Below are 21,269 nucleotides of genomic sequence, written 5' to 3'. Positions count from 1 at the left end.
GAATTAGATTAATTGGTGTAATTATCTCATGAAATAATTGGATCACAAAATAAATAATTGCAGTTTTGGAATCTGCACAAAATACTACACAAACCCACCAAGTTGCATCAAATTTGATTGGGAAATAATGAAAATAGTTTAAAGACCAGTGTCCCCCCCTTTATTTGTTTACTGATGCACACTTGATTTATTCTACAGTTTGGATAAGACATTTGCTTCTTTTAGAAAACTGAAAACACAAGACAAATCTACAAGCCCATCTTCGCCTAAAATCAGGTTTGGGTGAAAAGGAATGTGTTGTTTGTAAAATGGGGTAAAATATTTTTTTCTTAGTGTTTTGAGACCTGTGCATAATAATAAGACGTGGTTAATAGTTAGTTCTCCACATTTTTCGCATTGAGGTTTGTCTCTTTTTAGTGCATATACGTGCTGTGCGATCTCATGCAGAGTCGAGCACTAGCCAGCGATTGTGAAAACAACCAACAATGTGCTGCGCTGTCGAGGCATGGGTGCAACGTTACTTCACCAGCGACGATTGACATGCCAGTGAGCGTTGCCGCACGCGGACGTGCCACTGCAAGTTCGTCGGGTCAGGCACCAGCCAGCGAAGGTGAGACGGGCCACGATTTCTCGCCGTTGAGCCGCGGGCGCAACGTTTCATCGCCAGTGAGGATCGACACGCTAGTGAGTATCACCATACGCAAGAATGCCGGCGCAAGATCGGCGAGCAAAGTGGTCTTGCAACAGTCATCGCCGCCCAGCTGCAGAGCAGCGGAGCCATGTTTCCACAACGTGTTTTTAAACTCCACAACCGCGAGTGAAGGCAATCCTATGCCATCGACGAGTTACGGTGTTCACGGGCGCGCGCTCGCTTTCATGGATGAGCCGGTGGCCGAGCCATCAACGAGTCACGGCGATCATGAGTGCACGCTCACTTCCACGGACTCACCGGCGGCCGATCATCGCAGTGCCGAATATTCACCCAGTGAACGTCCCACTATTCAAGCTCACCTCAAAACACGATTTGTGTCCACGGAAACGGCAAAAGTGCAAGCATTGAGTGTTTGCGAATCGATTCGCGCGGTTTCAGAGACGGAGCGCAAGTTCGCTCTGACTGACTCACAAGAAGATGCCACTTCCGCACCTCCAGAAGAGGAATTTATGCTTGTGCAAGCAGCAGCCTTGAACTCGCTGATTAGTTCCATGCTTTGCCCAACATGTCAGCAGCCTGGCCTGACAAACAGTGCATCGCAAAACTAAATTAGGGCTAGCTGTGAAGACGGTACTTTCGTGTATTTCCTGAGGTGCCCTTCAGTCTGAATGGTCTTCACAAAGGCACAGTGGTTCTAGAGCCTTTGATATCAACATCAGATCAATTCAAGCGATAAAGAGCATTGGTAAAGGACCAACTGCTCTCTATGACTTCTGGGCCACCATGAATGTTTCACATAGAGGACTACACCATAAAACACATGAAGAGCATCTAAAAAAGACTTTCAAGCCTACTGCAGAAGCAGCTGCACACAATATCTTTGCAGATGCTGTGGAGGCAGTGAGAAAGGTGTACATAGAAATGGAAACTACATTTTCAAAGAACATTACAGTCGTGTACAATGGCACATGGCTGACACATGGCCACAGTTCCCACACTGGCGTAGGCTGTGTAATCCGCCTTTTGCGGGAGGATGTGGCGGCGCCACCATGCGGGAGCGGGCGAGAAGCACATTGGACGGCAGTGTAGCAGACGAGGCGAAAGCGCACCATACGAAATGGCCATGCCAACGCAGGTAGAAAGCGAAATCTCCCCTCTTTTTTGGCCTTGGGGCGGAAAGTAGTGACAGTGAGTGCAGTATATCATGTTCACGCATTATGGAGGAATGTTACAGCGTTTTCACAATCCACTCATAATGAACGCATATACTGTCTTCGTATCGTAAGAGCGTGTAGATCGGGCTGTGTTCGACGTGACAGAATGAGACGCTCTCAGCATGCAGGTTCTCAGCAGACAGGAGAGTGCGGAGGCAGAGAGAGAGAGAGAAAGGAATCTCAAAGGGCAAAGCAGCCAGGGGTTTGTTGATGCTGCAGAGCTAGGTGTAATCATCTCCTGTGACTTACGAGCGGCGCATATGCACGGGGTGTCTCGAGTTTCCGAGCACAATGCGGTCACCGCAGCGCCGACATGGTGCAATGGGCGTCGCTCCCTCCTCGAGTCATCTACAAGCGTGCAGCTATAGGATTTCATCTACGAAGCTTGGCAGAGAGGCCCTTATGCACACCCCCTGAAAAGGGTATTGTCCCGGCCGGAATGAACACCTGCAGGAAACGCGCGGCATTTTTCTGGCAACGGATGATTCAGTGCTGTAGCCGGTTCCTGCCCCAAAAACGGATGTGGTCGCAGTGGTGAAAAGGTTCTCGGTGCATAGAGAACGGTCATTCTGTTGTGAAAGGATCCACTACCTTTCTGCCTCCACCACAATTTCTGTGGAATCAACGACTTGGTGACACATGTGCATCTCCCACATATCGGATGCGCATCTCGGTCAGGAACCAACGCTGTTCTACGTCCAGAGCGATCCACTCTGCAAGTGAACAAGCATGAACCCTCCAGGAGACTTATTTGTGCCGGGCGGTTTCCTTGCCGTTGCAAAAGGTTGGACAAAGACGACAATTATCAAGCTCCCTAACAAAGTGCATCTGATTGCATACACCGAAGGAACAAAATCCGAATGCTTTGGCGAGCACGAAGGCGAGCCTGTAAGGTAAAAAAAAAAATACTGTGCGTCGTGCAAGATGTCAAGTGCATCATATGCTCCGCAAGCGGCAAAAACACAGATACTACAGGTATGTATGCATCTAAAGGAAATATGCATAATGAAAAGTACCTACTGGAGTTTGCACCCAGCCTGTAACGCACCAGTGATAGCTGCAATGAGGATTTCTTCGGTGCGTGTTTGCTTTAGTTGCACCGGGGTCTGATGGCGATGTATTTTGTTGTTTCTTTTCTTTATGTGCGAAAGGGCTAGGTAGCTTAGATATCACAGGCGGCTGTGTGCGCTAGGCCGCAATATTTAGCATGTTTTATCGTGACTGCCACCTGACTAACAAGAAAAAAAAATACGGCATTTGTTGTAAAGCACTGCCGTTTGTGAGCCTCATGACCAGCTCAACCACTCGGCTCGTGAACAGCGATGCATCACAACAAACGCCCAATTTTTTTTTCTTTTTAGCCGGGCGGCAGTCGCGATAAAACATGCTAAATATTACGGTCTAGTGCACACAGCCACCTGTGATATCTACGCTACCCGGCCCCTTTGCACATAAAGAAAACAAACGATAAATGCATCGCCATCCGGCTCCGTCGCACATAAAGCAAACACGCGCCGAGCAAAAGCTCACTGCGGCTATCACTGGTGGGTTACAGGCTTGGTGCAAACTCCAGTAGATACCTTTCATCATGCACATTTCCTTTAGATGCATACATACCTGTAACGAGGTGTTTTTCGCACAGTCGAGAGTACGCAGTAGGTTGCTAAGGTCGGCCATTCACATCTTGACGCTTGGTGGCCCTAATTTAAGCTTCACGTCGTTGTTGGTCGCGGCTCGCCGTAGGAAACCTGCAAAACCGCGTCTTGCATCTCGGCACACCTAGAGAGTGGCAACCGTACGCAGCAGATGTGGTTGGCATTGCTTTGCCAAGCCTGTGACGGTCACCGTGCCGCCCGGTGCCGCCAGCCCCCGTGCACTGGCGGCGCCGAGAAACGCCGTCGACGCTGTGCATTACGTTTCCATCGGTCGCCGCTACGACTTCGCGCATGCGCAGAAAACCCACGCAAAAGGCGGATTGAGTTTCATACAGGGCTTGTGTTGGAGTGTGTGGTTCTCTCAAACATCTGCCTTGGGTGCAGCAGACAGCCAGCTGGAAGTGACCCCCCTTATGCTGAGTGGGAGCAACAACACCAGTGCCAGAAAAACACTTATGTGAATTCTGGACGAATGGAGGTGGAGGCTGCACTGCAGCTGTTCAGGCGCTACTTGAGCAAGAATTATCTCCGGTACACAAACATAGTCTGTGACGAGGACAGTCGCATGTTCCGCACTCTGTGTGACGAAGAAGTTTATGGTTTTGTGCAGCTCTCTAAAGAGGACTGCATAAATCATGTGGAAAAACAGATGGCGGCTGCACTTCGTTCTCTGGTCAGCAAGGCTAAAAAAGTAGAGCCACTAGGTGGAAAGGGGGGCCTGACACAGCAGCTGATGAAAAAACTGACTGACTACTATGGCCTCGCTCTGCAGAACCACTCAGAAGTTGAAGAAATGCCAAGGGCAGTAATGTCGACCTATTATCATGTGATGTCGACGGATGGTGAGCCCCATCATGAGCTGTGTCCCCCTGGCCCCCTTAGCTGGTGCAAACGTCGATCAGCAGAGGCAGAAGGACAACCACCACCCCCTCACAAGTAAAAGTTATCACCGAAGGTCGCTGAAGCACTTCTGCCAGTGTACCAGCGCCTCTCAGACCCTGAGTTGCTGGCCCGGTGCAGGGGAGGCAAAACTCAAAATGCGGCCGAGAGCCTCCATTCAGTGATTTGGTCACTATTATCAAAAGACCAGCATGCCTCACTGTTCGCTGTGGAAACAGCAGTGCACGAGGCGATTTTGAAGTACAACTCGGGCAATCGGAGAGCACATTCAAACCTGTGCACAACAATGGGCCTGCGCCCTGGAGCTGAGAAATACTCTCAGCGAATTAAGAAGGCGCACAAATCCCATCTCCTGAAAGGACAAAGGTCTAAGAAATCGCCTGCTGCCAGAGACACCAAATTTTACAGTGCAGGAGAATTTTAGACAGTGAGTGCCAGTTTGGAACTTTCGAGCTTGTTTTCTGAAAACTTCGTTTTGAGCTTATCACCTTGCTTGTGGAAAGTGTAGCATTGCAATGGGTGCATGAATTTTTATCCAGTTTGTTTTGTTGTAAATGCTGAAATGTGCTTTACATCAAGACAGTCTCAGATTTACAATTTAGGCTCACCATTTTTTATTACACAGTAATTAGAGCATGATACCTTCTAAACATAAAGAAAAGATGCATACTAAGTCAGTTAGGAAAAGAGCAGAAAAGTTTAAAAGTAACTGAGGAGAATCTTGATTTAGACCATACTTCTTAGTAAGTATTAAGAACATTTACAGACCCATAGCCAATTTTTCTGTCATGCCAGGCTTTCCACAAGCAAGCAACATGTGACCAACATATTGCTACGAAGACGACGAAGCGGGCAGTGGCGCGGGGCGGAGTGCTCGCGCTAGGCCCGCTGGCCATTAAAGCATATTTCATTGTCATGTCATTACGTTGTTCTGCTTGTGTTGTGTCGCCGTATTCCATCGCTTGTCATGCCATCACGTAACAATATAAACAATGATAAAGTAAAAACTACTGAAGCTATCATTTTGAAACTTTATATCTTTCTGTTTGATGCTATTTCAAGCCAGCCTGCCAAATTTCATCCCTCTAAGTCAAAAAATAAAAACGTATGCTCCGATCCCCTCATCCCCCCTTAAGGGGGGACAGGGGTCTTGAAGGCGGAAAAATCGCCCAAAAATCAATTTTTAGAAAACTGAATTATTAGAACCTACAACTATCATTCTCTGATTCCACCAAGTTTCTCACCTCTCTTGTCAATATTTGAGGCGTAATATCAATTTATAACAAGTCTGCTGTCTCATTTCAAGCTGATGTTTTCACTAAAATAGCGCATTTTCAAAAAAGTATAGCTTCCGTTCCACGGCCGCGCTCACGGCGATCTTGGTCTCTTTCGAAAGAGTGGCTTTTCACCTTCAAATTTCGCGCTCCTGTGCGTCGTTTCGCTCATTGGTTCGATACAAACAAAGAAAAGAAAAAAAGCCACAGCACACGTTCCTATTCGTTGCTTCGGTGCATGTGACAGAAAGGGACCCTGTGATTGGCCGTTCGCGTCTCGCGTCGTCTGCTGCGCGCGTCAGGGCAGTCGGAGCCGTGCCCTTAGACGCCATCTTGCCTAGTGCTGTCAGCCTCGAACGCCTCGGAGATCTCGCAGCGATGTCTACCCCAACGAGAAAGTTTGCGATGTGTCATAAATACGGCAAAAAAAGGAAAAAGTCGTCGATCGGCAATGCTAAGAAAGGTGCTTTGGTGTTGCGAGACGCCGAAAACGAGCAGATTCCTGCGTCCAGTGACCATGTCGACGAACCTACGGATCAGCTAGGCCTAGCGGGCCCGTCAAGCGAGCACACTTCAGACGTCGTCAGCCGCGTTCGTCACGATACAACGCTTCTGACGCCTTCCGATCCGGCAAGTGAAAAGAGAAAAGCCGACGCCAAACTGCGGGAGTTGGATTCAACGCCAGCAACGAAACGTAAGACAGACTTTGCCGCCAGCGATGCCGCGATCTGCCCGCTTGATGAGACGAGCTTCGCCGTGATTTGCATCGAGTCGATCAACAGCCTTCTTGACGGTGCAAAGTGTAAAACGTGCGGAGTGAGTGTTAAAATCGGTCGAGGTGATCGCGAATACGGCCTCGCTGTCAAGCTTTTCTTGACATATGTCAACTGCGGCGACAAGGCATCGGGGTGGAGTTCGCCGCGTGTGGACGGAAAGCAAAGTGTAAATCCTTTTGCTGTAAACATTCTGGCTGCGCGCGCGATGCAAAGTACTGGCAACCGGCGGACTGCATTCAACGACATCTTTGCCGCGATGAATATTTCCCATCGTGGACTGCACACGAAAACGTGGCAGAGCTACGTAAAAGAAAAGCTGACGCCTGCCGCGAAGTGTGCAGCCGAGAAAGTGACCGCTGAATGCGCGGAGTCAGTCCGGAAGCTGTACGATGAACTCAACGTTGACAATCCTGGCAACGTAGCAGTGTCCTGCGATGGGACTTGGATGACTCGTGGACATTCTTCCCACATCGGAGTCGGTACTGTCATCGAGCTTTTTACGGGCCTTGTCCTAGACTACGTTGTCCTGAGAAATTTTTGTGCAGGTTGTGAGCGGGGACCGTAAGTGGACGACCCCACGTACCAAGAATGGAGAGCAAGCCACGTCTGCCAGAAAAATACTGATAAAAAGGCTGGTGAGATGGAAGTAGAAGCGGCCCTAATCCAATTTAGAAGATCGCTCCAGAAGCACAACCTCAGATATACAACGGTGCTGTCAGACGGCGACAGCCGGTCCTTCCTTGCCCTGAAGGATGACCAAGTGTATGGCTACATTGAGGTCACCAAAGAAGATTACATTAACCATGTTCAAAAGCGGATGGGGACAGCTCTTCGCAATCTGCTGTCAAAACAAAAAAGGGTCAGGCTCGGAACCACTTGGTGGTAAAGGCAGACTAACTGGTGATCTGGTCAACAAGCTATGTTCATACTATGGCTGGGCACTCAAGTCCCACAGTGGCAACATAGAGGAAATGGCAAAGCGGTGATGGCTACCTATTATCATGTGACATCAAATGATCAGGAGTCGAACCACAGCCTTTGCCCAACAGGTTCAAGTTCCTGGTGCCGGCAAAATGCTGCGAGTGCCAAAAGGGGAGCCAGCCCCAAGGCACCGCTACAGCCTTTCTAGTCATGTATGCAAGGCATTGCGACCAATTTATGAGCGCCTCTCTGACAAGAAGCTCCTTGAGCGATGTGCAAGAGGGAAAACCCAAAGTAATAATGAGAGACTGCACTCTCTCATAAGGGCACTGGCACCAAAAGAAAGGCACGCATCCCTCTTCAGTGTTGAGGCCGCAGCTGCAGAAGCAGTCTTGAAGTTTAATATAGGGTACCAAAGGACCTCGGTAGGAATTTTGAACGAGCTGAGTTTGAATCCTGGCAAGAGAAGCGTGCGGAGTATGGTAGAAAAGGACAAGCTTCGGTCCGTTGCATTTACAAGCAAGCGCGCATCGGCAGAAAATTTGCAGCGTGCTCTAAAAAAGCGCCACAAAGGTGGTAGTGCTCAAAATGACTATGCCCCTGGGGCATATTAACAATGTCTGGTAGTGGACATGTACCATCTTTGCCAAAAGTAACCAGGCGGTGAGTTTCGCTTCTAGGTCGGGCAGCAGAGAACTCGTACCACTTCTGAAGCTGTAAATACGTGCAAAGTAAAGACGAGTTCCTGCCCTCACTTATTAACAAGTTGTGATCCTCTGGGAAGCCATGTTGGCTTTAGAATTCAAGCGAGAAGCAAAACATGCAGCCTGGTTACTTTTGGCAAGGACGGTACATAGTGTGAGCACTGTGTAGCGCTTCATCTTCCACACGACTGAACATGCTGCTTCATCTTCATCCTGCTCCCTCTTGTAGATACCCATCGTCATCGCGGAGTGTGTTTGGCTGCAGTGTGCGACCAAGGCTTGCGGTCTGCAATAAAGCCTGATCCCCCAAGTCCGACCTTCGCGTTACCTTACAATATTTTTTACTTTTAGTGATTAAAAATGACTTCCGTTTGTTTTTCTCATTTTCTCAAGATGTGAATTTTGGTCTCCTGTCAAGTTTGTGAATGCGATATCTCAACACCCATTGCAGATACAGCAATGTTTTTTTTCAGCTTAAGCCAAATATGTGGAGCACACAATGTTGCAAGCAGATTTCTTAATTATTGCTTTAAGGGGGGACGCGACCTTTGAAAACCGAAAAATCGCGAAAAAGTCGATTTTTGGAAGATTATATATTCCGGTAGTATGTCTTATAAACTATCATTTCTGTAATTATCAATGTCCAACTCGCCGTAGAAATACTCAAAATTAATTATTTAACAAGCGGCGGCAGCCGCGGAGCAGCGAGCAGGCGCTGAAAATTCCCAAACTTCGCGCGCGCACCACTCCTCTTCCGCCGAACTGAGCGCCGCCATCTTGGTCTTGTTTTGTTTGTGAATTCTTGCGCTTTCTTCTGCCACCCTCGGCGGCGGCGGCGGCGGCGGCGCGGTCGAGGCGTGCCTTGATACCGATTGAGAGCCTCGTGGCGGCTTTCAAGTTTCCCGCGCTCGAATTCAAGGCTGCGATTGGGGGCAAAGCGCGCGCTCCGTGAGAACGCGGGGGATCGGGTGACTACTATTGGCTGCTGCGGCCGCTGACGCGTCGGTCTCCGCCTCCCCGCATCGTCTGCTACGGCTCTTTGTTTGCTGTCATTGTTGGCTTCGCCATTTTTGCGATCGCCGGATTTACGATCTCTCGTCGTGCCCTCTGAACGGTTTCGTGCAACGTGTTAAACGTTGCGTGGTCGCTCACGATGCCTCGAGGTGCGACACGCATTCAGTGCAGACTTGGCTAGCTTTTTTTTTTTTTTTTTTTTTTTTTCGTTACGGCGCTTATGCCGCGGAAGATAACCCGGGAAGTCGCTTGTCGCGTTTGGCCACTCCTCGTTCCTCTGGCGAGATGCCGCTATAGATAAACCGGGAAACCGCTTGCTGCGTCTGCGCCGCCCACCATGCTAGGGCGAAATGCCGCGGGGGAATCGGGAATGCCGATTGTCGCGGCTTGCAGAGCTCAGGATCGACGGATCTCAGCATGTGGAAAGTGGTCCGCGGCACCAAAGCGTTCGCTGTAGCCGATCGGCTAGTCGCACAGATGTTCGCTGCAGCCGAAATCGACGGAGCGCCATAGCCCTAATGTATATTTTGACGGCCGCACCGGACTTGTTCGTGATAATTGCGAGTGTTCGTCTTAAGTGGGGCCGTTATAAGTGGGCTCGACTGTACCTGAATAAATTTTTGAGGGCAAGGCAAGCCCATGTATTCAAAACATTGTCTGGAATTTGCCATAATTAATTTGGTTAATCAACATAGGTGTAGTTGATAACAAAAAATCCAATTCTATGCTATTTTTCAGCAAGAAAATTTAGAAAAAGGGCTTTGTCTTGCCCTGAGGAACCTATCTAGGAATCAGCATGACAAATTGCACTATGCCAGTGCCTTTCACAATTTCTCCAGGCTTGATATAAAGGACCTACTCGAACCAGTTTGATATGCTTCTGTAACTTGAGAACTAGTGTGCACAATTCTATGAAACTTGGTGGTATTTCATTTGTTAATGTCATGAGCCTGTCTTGAAAATTTCATCATGATAACTTGAGAAACAAAAAAGTTATTGTTCTCTCAACCTTTGAGAGCCATTTTCTCAGAATCAATTTTTTGCAGGGTGTGGCTGCTAGGGAAAGTCATAGCTCAAGAACCGCTTATTGGATTTCCATGAGGTCTTTTTTGTTATATACCTAAGTAAAATTCTGAGGGCAAGACAATTTGTATTTTTCAAAATATTTCATGTGTAATTAGGGGTAGTCAATTAAAATATCGTTAAGTCAGGCGTAAATTTGAACACTAAATTTGGGGCTGTACTAAAATTTTTCAGAGAGGAAATTTGGAAAAAGGGAATTGTCTTGCCCTGGGGAAACTATCCAGGAATGACCATAACAAATTTCACACTGCTAGCACATTTTGCAAATTCTCCAGGCCCGCCCCTAGGGACCTATGTAAACTATCTTGATATACTCCTCTAACTTGAGAACCGATGAGCCCAGCTCCATGAAACTTGGTAGTTCTTCATATGTGTGTACTATGAGCATACCCTGAAAATTTCATTCAGATACCTCAAGAAATAAAAAAGTTGGTGTTCAAGGGTAGCCTCCCCCCTTAAAATTTTCTAAAATGGCACTTTTTGTGACCACTGCATTTCCATGTTACGACTACTGAACTTCAATGTGCAATAAAATGAAAAATAATCATTCAATCAAAAATCTGCTTGCAACGTTGTGTTCCTTATTCATTCTAGTATATAGCTATATGCTAATAAGTTTTTGTGAAGTGCTATTTTTCCTATTGTTTTCACAGCAAATGCAGCATTGTTCTTAATTATCTCAACACCTAATTGGTTCACAAAAAAAAATAATTATATTTTTAGAATCAGCACCAGGAACTACACATGTGTGTCAAGTTTCATCACTTTAGTTCAAAAAATAAAGAAAATGGCTTTAAGACCAGTGTCCCCCCTTAACTGTCGGCTCGCGCGGACATGCCCTGCTGACACCCTCTGTCCATAATGCCACTACATGCCCCTCATAAGACAAGAAATGTTTCTGTATTAAGGGAAGACGCAGGTCGAAAAACGGCGATTTTCAGTAAAAAAAGTCACTTCTGTGTTTTCGACTGCTTTAGTAAATTGCAACCTTCCTCTTTCATATATAAAAAAAAATCAGAGCCACAATGATCTGGAAATTATCGGAAACGCTGGTTAAAGTACCTGCGGTGGCTCGAAAAGGTGCAAATTTAACCCATTTTCAAGCGCGCGAGGCGTTAAATCGCGAAGTCGTACGGCGTAGGAATTGCGTGTGGCGCTAGGTCTACGCCTTTTCTCCTCAAAGTGGGCTTTGCCGCTGCGCAAGCAGCAAGAAAATAATAAGAGAAACAGCATTTCTAACTTCACGTGGTTCGATCGTAGCTACGCCATTGGCTCCCAGTTCGCGAAGCGACCGCACTTCGTCTGCTGTTTCTGAGACGCACACCTCTCACTACGTGTTCCGAAATCCGCTGCAAATATTTCTGCTTGTAGCTGATATGGATGCCAAGAAGGAACGTGGCATTCAACGTGAAAAGTTTGAGACAAAGCATAAATACAAGGGAACCCGCCGCAAAGTAAAGCGGTATGTGATGACGATGCCCGCAGCGGCTAGGCCTACCCCGGCGGAGGGGACGCTTACGTTTCTGTAACGGCTGGATGTTCCAACTTCATCGAAAGCGCAGACAGCTTCCTCAGCGCGTCTGAGAGAAAGATCGGCATCTTCGAAAATGAAGGTAGGGATGGTGATGAGTTGGCGACTGCTTTTATCATCCAGATCGGCACCGTGAACGCCTTGTAAGCAGCGCGGCATGCCGGGAGTGCGGACGGCGCGAACTTTCGATCAAAAAGTTGCCGGCAAAGCAAAAAGGACTGACGTCATTTCTGAATTTGCGTTGCGGAAATCAAGCATGCCCCACATCGACTGCTTCATCTACGTATTCAGCGCGACGAGCGACTTCGGCGAGCGACGTCAACGGTGAAGCGCGTCCATCTGCCAGCGCTAGAGAGAGCTTCACTGTCAATGTCAAGGCCGTGGTTGCAGCGTGCGTTGTTGGAGCGGGACACAAAAACCTGAACCAATGCATCACAAATCGTTCAACGCCATCACGAAAAAGGTGCACCTCGCGGCTACGAAGGCGGCGGCTGAGAACCTGGAGTTTCCTTGCAAAGTGACAGCTGAGGAAGTTGGATCCACCAATCTAGCTGTATTGTTTAATGGCACTAGGCAAAAAAGAGGACACAAAAGTCACAATGGCGTACGCACTGCCACTTCTCTAGAGACAGGGCTTTGCCTGGACTTTGAAGTTTTGTCTAATTACTGCCAGAGCTGCAGTACCCACGCGGAATTTGCAGACAAATGGGAGGAGGAAATATGGCAAGCATGCCTGCTCAGCACATGCCATGGAGACGACTCTGAGGATATAGAAGAGAGTACACCACTGAACCTTCCTAAGATAGCAAGGCCTTTACACAGCACCAAGTGGTGTGCCCATAACAAAAGAGGATTGCCAAGCGACTTGGGACTGCTCTACGAAAACTCAGCATGCCAAGAGGTCACACGGCTGCAGACATACTTTCAGATCACCATCACTGGTAACAGAGGAAGTGTGCGTGGCATGTATTGTGCAATTTGGGCATCCTTTTTCCATTCATGTTCAACGGATGCAGCCTTTGTTCGGATGGAGAGGGCTCATGGTGTAAATTCAAGAGGGCAAAAGCATTGGGCCAGGCAGCCCCAGCACACACCCCCATTCTCACCAACAGCCAGGTCAAGGCAATGCTGCCCGTATATAAGAGGCTCACAGATCAACAGCTGCTCTCTCGCTGTGTGAATGGAAAAACACAAAACGCAGCCGAATCGCTCAACAGCAAGATTTGGCTGTCGTGCCCCAAAACGAGGTTCGCCTCACGCACAGTTGTTGAGATGGCAACATCACTTGCCGTCTTGTGGTTTAATAAGGAACCCAAGGCCTTTGAGAATGTGCTGGAAGAACTGGGTGTCCTTCCCTCAAGAGAACTTGTCACTCTGGGCAAGAATTCTGATACATTGAGAATTTCAAGAATGTCCAAAAAGCAGACAGCTGAGACAAGGGCTCATCGCCGCAGTCTAGCTAAGAAGGCTTGTCTCGCAGATGCTACTAACAAAAGCTCTGAGGGACCAACACATGGTGCAGGGGAATTCTGAAGCTGTATACTGTAGGAGGATGCCCTGGCCTGTGTTGCCTCCAATTTTCATGCACCTAATCTAACAGTAGTAAAGAGCATTTACAACTTTCATTTGCATTTTTCTCAACTTCTTATTTTGTGTGAAACATGGTTATTGCATGCAACATTTTATGCATTTGTTGTACTCGGATCAAGACCAAATATCTAGGTTTTAATACAATTGGTAAAGTTTGTGAGTATGAAAAGTTCAAATATATTTATACACTGGCTTCTGAAAAGGAAGCCTGGGATAAAAATTCCAGTAGAATGATGCATGCAGCAGGATCACCATTTCCTTGCTTATTTGCCTTTAGTGAAGTGTAAGGAACAAGAAAAAGCAACTTATACTGCTTTCTCGTGCTCACTGGCATGTCCACTAGGTTTGTAAAATGCATAGTTTTTCACCTGTTCATGGTCCTTATAACATGAAAGCTATAAGCTATCTTGGATTTGGAAAGAGAAGATCAATCTGTATAAATGGTGCAATTTTCATGTATGTGACATCAATATTAAAAAACCTTGGTTTCCAAGGAGCGTCTCCCCTTAAAGGCCCACTGTCCACCCTCCGGTCGAAAATATTTTCTTCCCCGGTGACTGAGACTTCACCCCCAGAACGCAAGGCCGCAAAGTGTTTTTGAAAAGAGTAACTAATAACGCAGTTACAGCCACCGCAATCACCCGATTCGGTCGTATTTCTCTCCTTCCGTTCCCTCCCAAAGATTTTTTACTCTCCTGCCCGGTCGTCTAGCCTCCGCAAGACAAATTCCCCTTCCTCCTCCGCGTTTGGCGGGAGGTGGGGCGTGGCACTCCGTCCGAGCGAAAATAAAAAAAATAAAAAAAAAACTGGCGAGGGAGAGCGCGTGCCTCTGGATTCAGTCGGGCCGTGGCGAGGGAAAAGCGCGCAGCGAGCGGTAGACACCCATCCTTCACCCTCAGACAGCGAGACGGACCAATGGACGTCGTTCGCGGGATTACTGTGGCTCGACGGTCCAGCGCAGGAAACGGGTAAGCTGGCTTCCCGAAGGAGAGCATGAGAGAGCTTTGATTTGTATTTTCGTTGCTTTGGGGCGCGTGTCACTTTAGCATTTTGCGCAGATTATCTCTGGTACCTGACCGGGTTAAGTGGAGAAATATGGGTGAGGCCTTCGCCCTGCAGTGGGTATAGTCAGGCTGGTGATGATGATGATGACCTGATCGAAACACTGGGTTCCTTCGCCTAAGAGGTCCTTCCCTGGACAGTGGCCCATTAATACATCCCAATAAGAGAGTTAACTGCTTAGCTAGTTGGTTGTCAGAATTACAGGGAATTCAGTGCAACACAGGCACACACAGGAAAGAAGTCACCACGGGCGCTTACTTCAACTGTTTGTAGGGGGAAAGCAGCCGGCATATATATAGCCTTCTCTGCTGATGTGTACAAGGCATCAGGTAAACGGCACCAGTCTTATCAAAGCAGGTGTGAGAGAAATGTTTGCTCAGCATCACAAAGAAAAACCGACGTGTTACTAACACAGTTTGAACCTGCTTTTTTAGTACGAAAGGCTTCTAGAGTTTCACAAGCTGTCTGCCTCCACCCAGAATTCTCACGTCGTGGAACCGCCATACAGTGAAAAAGAAGTCACTCACCCTCATTGTTTTCAATGTCTTTTGCATGTGCCCCAAAGTCAACGTCCCGCCTGTCCAATATAGAATTTTCCATAAGCATAAGCGAATGGAATTTCACAGACAACGTTGATGGTGCACTTAACGAACTGCTGGCAATGCCTCTTCTGGCGGCCAACCTTTTGGCTTTTTTTCCACATGCAACTTGAAAAGGGGGGGGGGGGGGGGGGGATCCCACCGTAAATTAAACCGGTTTGCCACTTTTTTCAGGTCGTGAGTAACTTTCTGGACGTACAGAACCACAACAGGTCTCTCTTTTCTCGCCAGTTGATCCTTGCTCACGCTAGCCTTCATCATCTTCAGAAGTGTTTCTGCCCCCGGCATTAAGTAAAACTAATTGCTGGGCAAGTTGGTGCATTTCTCATAAAAGGAAAGATTCACAGCGCTAACATATAGACACTCACAAATAGACACACAGGCCAGGCACTTCTGTCCTGTGTGTCTAATTGTGTCTATTTGTTAGCGCTGTGAATATTTCCTTTTTCCCTGGCCTTAAGTCTGACTCAGGGAAGCTGGCTTCAACAAGCCTGTCCAATTGGTTATTAAATCTGGCTTACATCTCCTATACGCACGACTTCCGGAGTGACGACTCCAAGCAGAGGGTTGCGATGCCCCTTTTCACCCCTGTGCATCGCAACCTTCTGCTTGGAGTCGTCGCTACGGAAGTCATGCATACAGTAGATTGCTGCGCCTCGTTACTTTGTAATATATTCCACTCTGTCCCAAAGTTGAACACTGCATGACATGGTTTGGTTTGGTTTGTGGGGTTTAACGTCCCAAAGCGACTCAGGCTATGAGAGATGCTGTAGTGGACAACTCCGGAAATTTAGACCACCTGGTGTTCTTTAGCGTGCACTGACATTGCACAACACACGGGCGCCTTGCTTTTCGCCTCCATCGAAAAGCGGTCGCCGAGGCCTGGATTCGATCCCGCACCCTTGGTAACAGTAGCCGAGCGCCGTAACCACTGCGCCACCCCGGCAGAGTAACACTGCATAGGAGGTTTTTGCTCCAGCAGAACTTAACAGGTTCTGAAAAATGAGTGAATTCTGCCCCGAACCGTAAAGTGTATCTACGCTTGTGATGCTTCACTGAAGCTTGGAAAGCTGTATTTAAAACCAAGAGCGGTGAAGGTTTCTCATGATTTTTTACAAACCTAGACAAGCAGTCGCTAAGATTATCCATCTAATAACTGCATACTCACGCCTGCTGTTACTGCACGTGGAAGTTGTGACCGTGGCAGTCGTGCCAGCTGAAGCTGTCGTCGGTGCTGGTGAAGCCACAGTAGTAGGGGTCCTATCTTGAGTGCGTGACTTCGGCCGCCCCCCACCGGGATCAGAAACGCTTGGAGTTGAGGCAGTGGCACCCCTTTGGGTGCTGTTGCTGCTGCCACAGCTGCTGCTGGCACTACTGAGGTTGCTTGTGCTACTGCCACCATTGCTACCTCCTGGCTGTTGCCTGCAAAGAGTACAAGCCACAGCTAGACACAACAACATCAAGTATCAAACCTGCTCAATGAAAGGAACAGAAGCGCTGCATTTGTCACATGCACCCACATTCAAGCACTGAGAGGAAGATGTGCAGCCCATCATAGCTGCACTTGTCATATGCACTCACATTCAAATAACTCAGCATTTCCACCCCAGAGCAATGCAAGCGATTCTGAAATAATAAAATTCCACTTCATAAAATATTCAGCAGATGAATTAAATGACACGCCATAGAATAGGAATGATCCCCTAATTCGGTCAAAGCACGAGACAAGAATAACACACCCCCCCCCCCCTAAAAAAAGTGAAACACTTTGTTGCAGTTCCTGGGCGAGCTATTCCATTAAAAAAAAACAGCATTGTTGGAATTATCTCAAGAAAACAGTTAAGACCACTGAGAAAGATATATACATGAGACAAAGTGGCCCATTACATACCATGAGAAGACTCTTCTGCCAAGCAACCCATTACAGTAAAAGCTAGTTAATTCGAACTTCACATGTGCCAGCAAAAAGTTCGAATTATTGAAAGGCCTCCAAAAAACTGACAAGAACCATGTACATTACGGTAAAGACACCATATTTACTCGCGTAACGACCCCCTCTCCTTTTTTTGCCACTGAGAGTATTAAAAAAAAAACGTCAGCATGTATCTCCGTAGTCACCATCACATTCCCCAGCAGCGCATTTCTTGGCAGTACGCCAAGATGCTGCACAGCAACCATGTTTACCTCTTGACGTTAAGCACCTCAGCGGCTTTCACGGATAATGATTTGGTTTTTTATTTGCAGACCCGCAGCACCCGTTCAACGTCATAGCCTTCCATGGTTGGCTGGGACCGAGCCGACAGAAATGCTTATTCGTATTTTCGAATTAACAGAGATCGAATTGATGAGTATTCAGTTGCGAGTTTCGGAATTTGCGTAAAAGAGAAATGCAGGCAACTGCGGCCACCAACCTCTAGCCTCTGACGCCGCCGGCTGTCGTGCCAGTCAGGCACCATTTAGGCTTTCTTTATCCATTCATCCATGATTTTACCTGGTTCCATTTTCTGTCCCCGTTTTGGACATGCACAGCCTCTAACTATGCCTCAATATCGCGGAGGCATTTCTTTGGCCATGTGCTGGGCATCAGACCGCCCAAATGCGGCAGCACGAGTTTTAATTATCCACAATGAAACCGACTCGCATTCGAATTAACTGGCTTTTTTTATACAGAGCTTTTTATGGAATTTGGCCGGACCAAGTAGTGCAGTTCGAATTACCTGAAAATTTGGATTATCAAGGTTCGCATTAATGAGATTTCCCTGTATTGCGCTGCATGGGTATGTAACCTGGCTTCTTTCATTTGCTCTCTCAATCACCACCTCACTCAATTGTCACAGCTATTTGCATTTGTCAATGCATATGAGAGTATGGCGTGATAGCACTGAACGGTGGCTGGCTGGTCAAATGCAAAAAAAAAAAATTTAGCACCATGCAAGAGCATCCGGTTTCTACAGCAACGAACAGTTAGTTTGTATTTTCCGCTGGTGACTCAAAAGATAGGTGATCCAAGACCCACTTTGGAAGCGAGACAGTGGTACTTTATCTGGCCACTGGCATCAATTGATTTATGCTGTAACCCTATGAGGGTTTTTGCCATAGATGTACGGTGGCGGTTTTCCGTCCCGCAAGGTTTTTGTGGTACCGGTACGGTTTCAATCCTCCACTTGAAATTTCGCGGCTTAATGACGATGCATGCTCACTGGGAGGGGCTGCCACCTCCTAAGACTTACAAGAAGCACTTGAAATTTATTGCGCTGCCTTCTTGCGAAGATAAACAGAAGTGATTCCTAGCTGCAGCGTGTTACCCGATCTGCGGCAACGCCGCCGCCCTGTCACCCTATCACGGTTTCGGTTTCGCCACGTGATCGCAACGGAGGCGCAAAACTTGATTTCTCTCTTTATGGGCGATTCCGTGCAGGGGATAAACAGAACTGATACCTCGTGAGCTGCAGCTTGTGGCCCGGTCTGCGGCAACGCCCTTGCACGGTTTCGGTAGCCCCCCCTCCGATCGCAATGGAGGCGCGCAAAACTTGATTTTTATCTTTATGGCCACTCCCGGTGCAGGGGCAACAGAAATCGATTTCCATCTTTATTGGGGCTGCTGTTAGCTTGTTTATCATCAACGCCTATGAGGTATTCCTGCTCTCCTTGTGGTTTCCCGAGGTTCCCGAGTTTGCAGTGTGGAGCAATGTTGACACCAAAATACGGTTCCAAATATTTTTCTACAACTTTTCCTCGACTTTACTCATACTGACCTTTCAAAATCCGCAATAAAGTAAATCCAAAGTAATCTGACCATCTGGGAAAGTTTTTTTCCAAAAAAAAATTCGACCCTCAAAGGGTTAAGGGGTTTAGTGTCCTAAAGTGGCTTGGGCTATGAGGATGCTTTCATTGCGCAAACGCACAAGCACATAACCCCCGCTTCATCCTGCTGTTGTACTTTGTGTCATACTTTCCCATAGGAAGGCACTGCAGTGCACACGCAGCTTAAAAAAATTAATTATTAACGCATCCCGATGCCACCACAGGTAAGAAGTAATCCACCCTGCCTTCCACACTCGCGTGGATTAGTTTTCGATTCCGCAGCATACGCATGCCCGTGAAGGATGAGAAGCTGCTCTTGCTCTGCCTACCGGTTGCTTGAGTGAACCACTGTCAATGCAAACCCATATTAGCGCATACTAACAAGGACGAGAAAGATGTGGACAACACGAACGCTAACTTTCAATTGATCGTTTATTGACAATTGCACATTAAATACACCTTGACGTCACCAGACACAAACGCCAAGATCATATCATGAAGAAAGGTGTATTTAAAGGGACACTAAAGATGCCTAAATATGCTACCAAAATCTAATAAACAGCATTTCATGACATTGTCGCCGCATATCCGGCCGCATAAAATCAAATTATTCCTCCAGAGCGGAGCATGAGAAACCCCAATCGAAACAAGCTACCGTCTACCACTTGCCGTGTCACGTGAAGGCTAAATTCCCTTCCATTATATTTTTTTGACTAGGCTTCCCTCCCAGCCCGTGGAGCGCTCCCTCCTAGTTTTTTTCTTCCTCCATGGTGCAGAGTCATGATCTTCCTTCGATAAGCACTCAGGGTAGGTGCATCTGCTGCTCCGAGCTCGTATTTCAGGCGCCGCAGGTCCAAAACAAAACTATCCAAACACGCACGAAGTGCCTGAGCCGGAACATAACCGAAACTGAAGTGGGCACCTGTGGCATCGCTACGTATATTTTTATATTTGCCTTGCAACATTTACATTGTCGTTTCGCCGTCATTTACGTGTGATAAAAGCATGTTATCATGTTCGAGACAAAACCTACTACCGCATACAAACGGGCAACGTAATTAGCATTTGTCAATCTCCGGGATCCCTTGCACGTCATGTGATTTCTAGTTGTCTCGGCCGTTTCAGCTGTGGCGGCGATACCTGTATTTCTGTTCTTCGTTTTTACTACCTTATAACAGCTGCTTTCAGTAAGAGTGGTGTTTTTGTAATCAGGAACTGGCATTCTATCAATGCAAGCCCACTTCCATTTTTCTCTTTAGTATCCCTTTAATGTGCAACTGTGTCAAAAAACAATCAACATCACGTCATGATGCAAGGTGTATTTAATGTGCAATTGTGTCAATAAACTATCAGTTGAAAGTTAAGCCGCGTTCAGACTACGTGCGCATCCGTCGTAAGTATCGTATTTATCGCAGTGTGCACAGCGGCTGGAACTCCCGTTTACGTAGCTTGCGACCGTGCATGTTCACACTAGGCCATGCGATAAGATACGTTCTTTACAAACACGGACGGCACAGCACCTCCACCACGGCACTGACTCGTAGAAGGCAACGCTGCAGGTGGGGGTTGTCAGTTTACATGTTCCGAAGGGGCACTCATGGGACGCTCACGTGTGGTTCAAGGTTCACACAGCCGCCGCCCAGGCGGGAATTCCTGGCACAATAAGTCGGCCGCTAACAATCGTCTGATAATTACACAGCGGAGAAGATTCCGCACTGCACATGATCAAGCTGCGGACAGACACAATCACTGACACAACACCAATAACACCAGCGAGCTGAGACACTGCAGCAGAGTAGGAGCATTGGATGATGTCGCCTACTAGCTGGTTTGCGCGCTAAAGCTGAGAGGATCGGAAGCCCCGTGACCGGAAAGGGAAAACCGAAATGGCTGTGTGCATTGGTCGCGCGTACCAGACGTATCTCTGCTAGTACGTTGGTTGGTTTGTGGGGTTTAATGTCCCAAAACGACTCGGGCTATGAGAGACGCCGCAGTGGAGGACTCCGGAAATTTCGACCACCTGGGGTTCTTTAACGTGCACTGACATCGCACAGCACACGGGCGCCTTGCTTTTCGCCTCCATCGAAAAGCGGCCGCCGAAGCCGGGATTCGATCCCGCGTCCCTGGGAACAGTAGTCGAGCGCCGTAACCACTGCGCCACCCCGACTGGGCCGTATCTCTGCTAGTTGTAAAAGTCGCGGGTCCTCTGACACGCCCACGCTGGCTGGGGACGTTGCGCATCTTACACTCAATGCGACAGCAGTCTGAACAGACACATAACGTTTTTTGCGCTTACGTTTACGATCCTTACGAACGATACATGCGTTGCGCACATAGTCTGACCGTGGCTTTAGCGTTCGTGTTGTCCACATCTTTCTCGTCCTTGTTCGTATGTGCTCGTACATGCCTGCAATGCACCAACTCACCCAACAGTCTGTAGTCTTAAGGGGAGCACGGCTCTTTGCGGCCGAAAATCTGCATAAAAATCGG

At 47.8% G+C, this 21,269-nt stretch overlaps 1 protein-coding gene across 2 annotated transcripts in view; it reads right to left on the bottom strand.

The window, feature by feature from the left end:
• Nucleotides 1-21,269, bottom strand: part of wcy (WW domain-containing adapter protein with coiled-coil wacky) — a 235,541-nt gene that overhangs the window by 105,839 nt on the left and 108,433 nt on the right. For both annotated transcript variants that reach the window (XM_084591604.1, XM_084591603.1), the window contains exon 7: nt 16,144-16,397. In XM_084591604.1, coding sequence (XP_084447730.1) covers nt 16,144-16,397 — 254 coding nt within the window. The remainder of the gene's footprint in view (nt 1-16,143; nt 16,398-21,269) is intronic.

Source organism: Amblyomma maculatum, chromosome 1 (assembly GCF_055883805.1).
Source record: "Amblyomma maculatum isolate TAMU_Amacu chromosome 1, ASM5588380v1, whole genome shotgun sequence".
Lineage (NCBI taxonomy): Eukaryota > Metazoa > Arthropoda > Arachnida > Ixodida > Ixodidae > Amblyomma > Amblyomma maculatum.
Note: the sequence above shows the minus strand (reverse complement) of the source record. Positions and strands in the feature narration are given on the sequence as shown.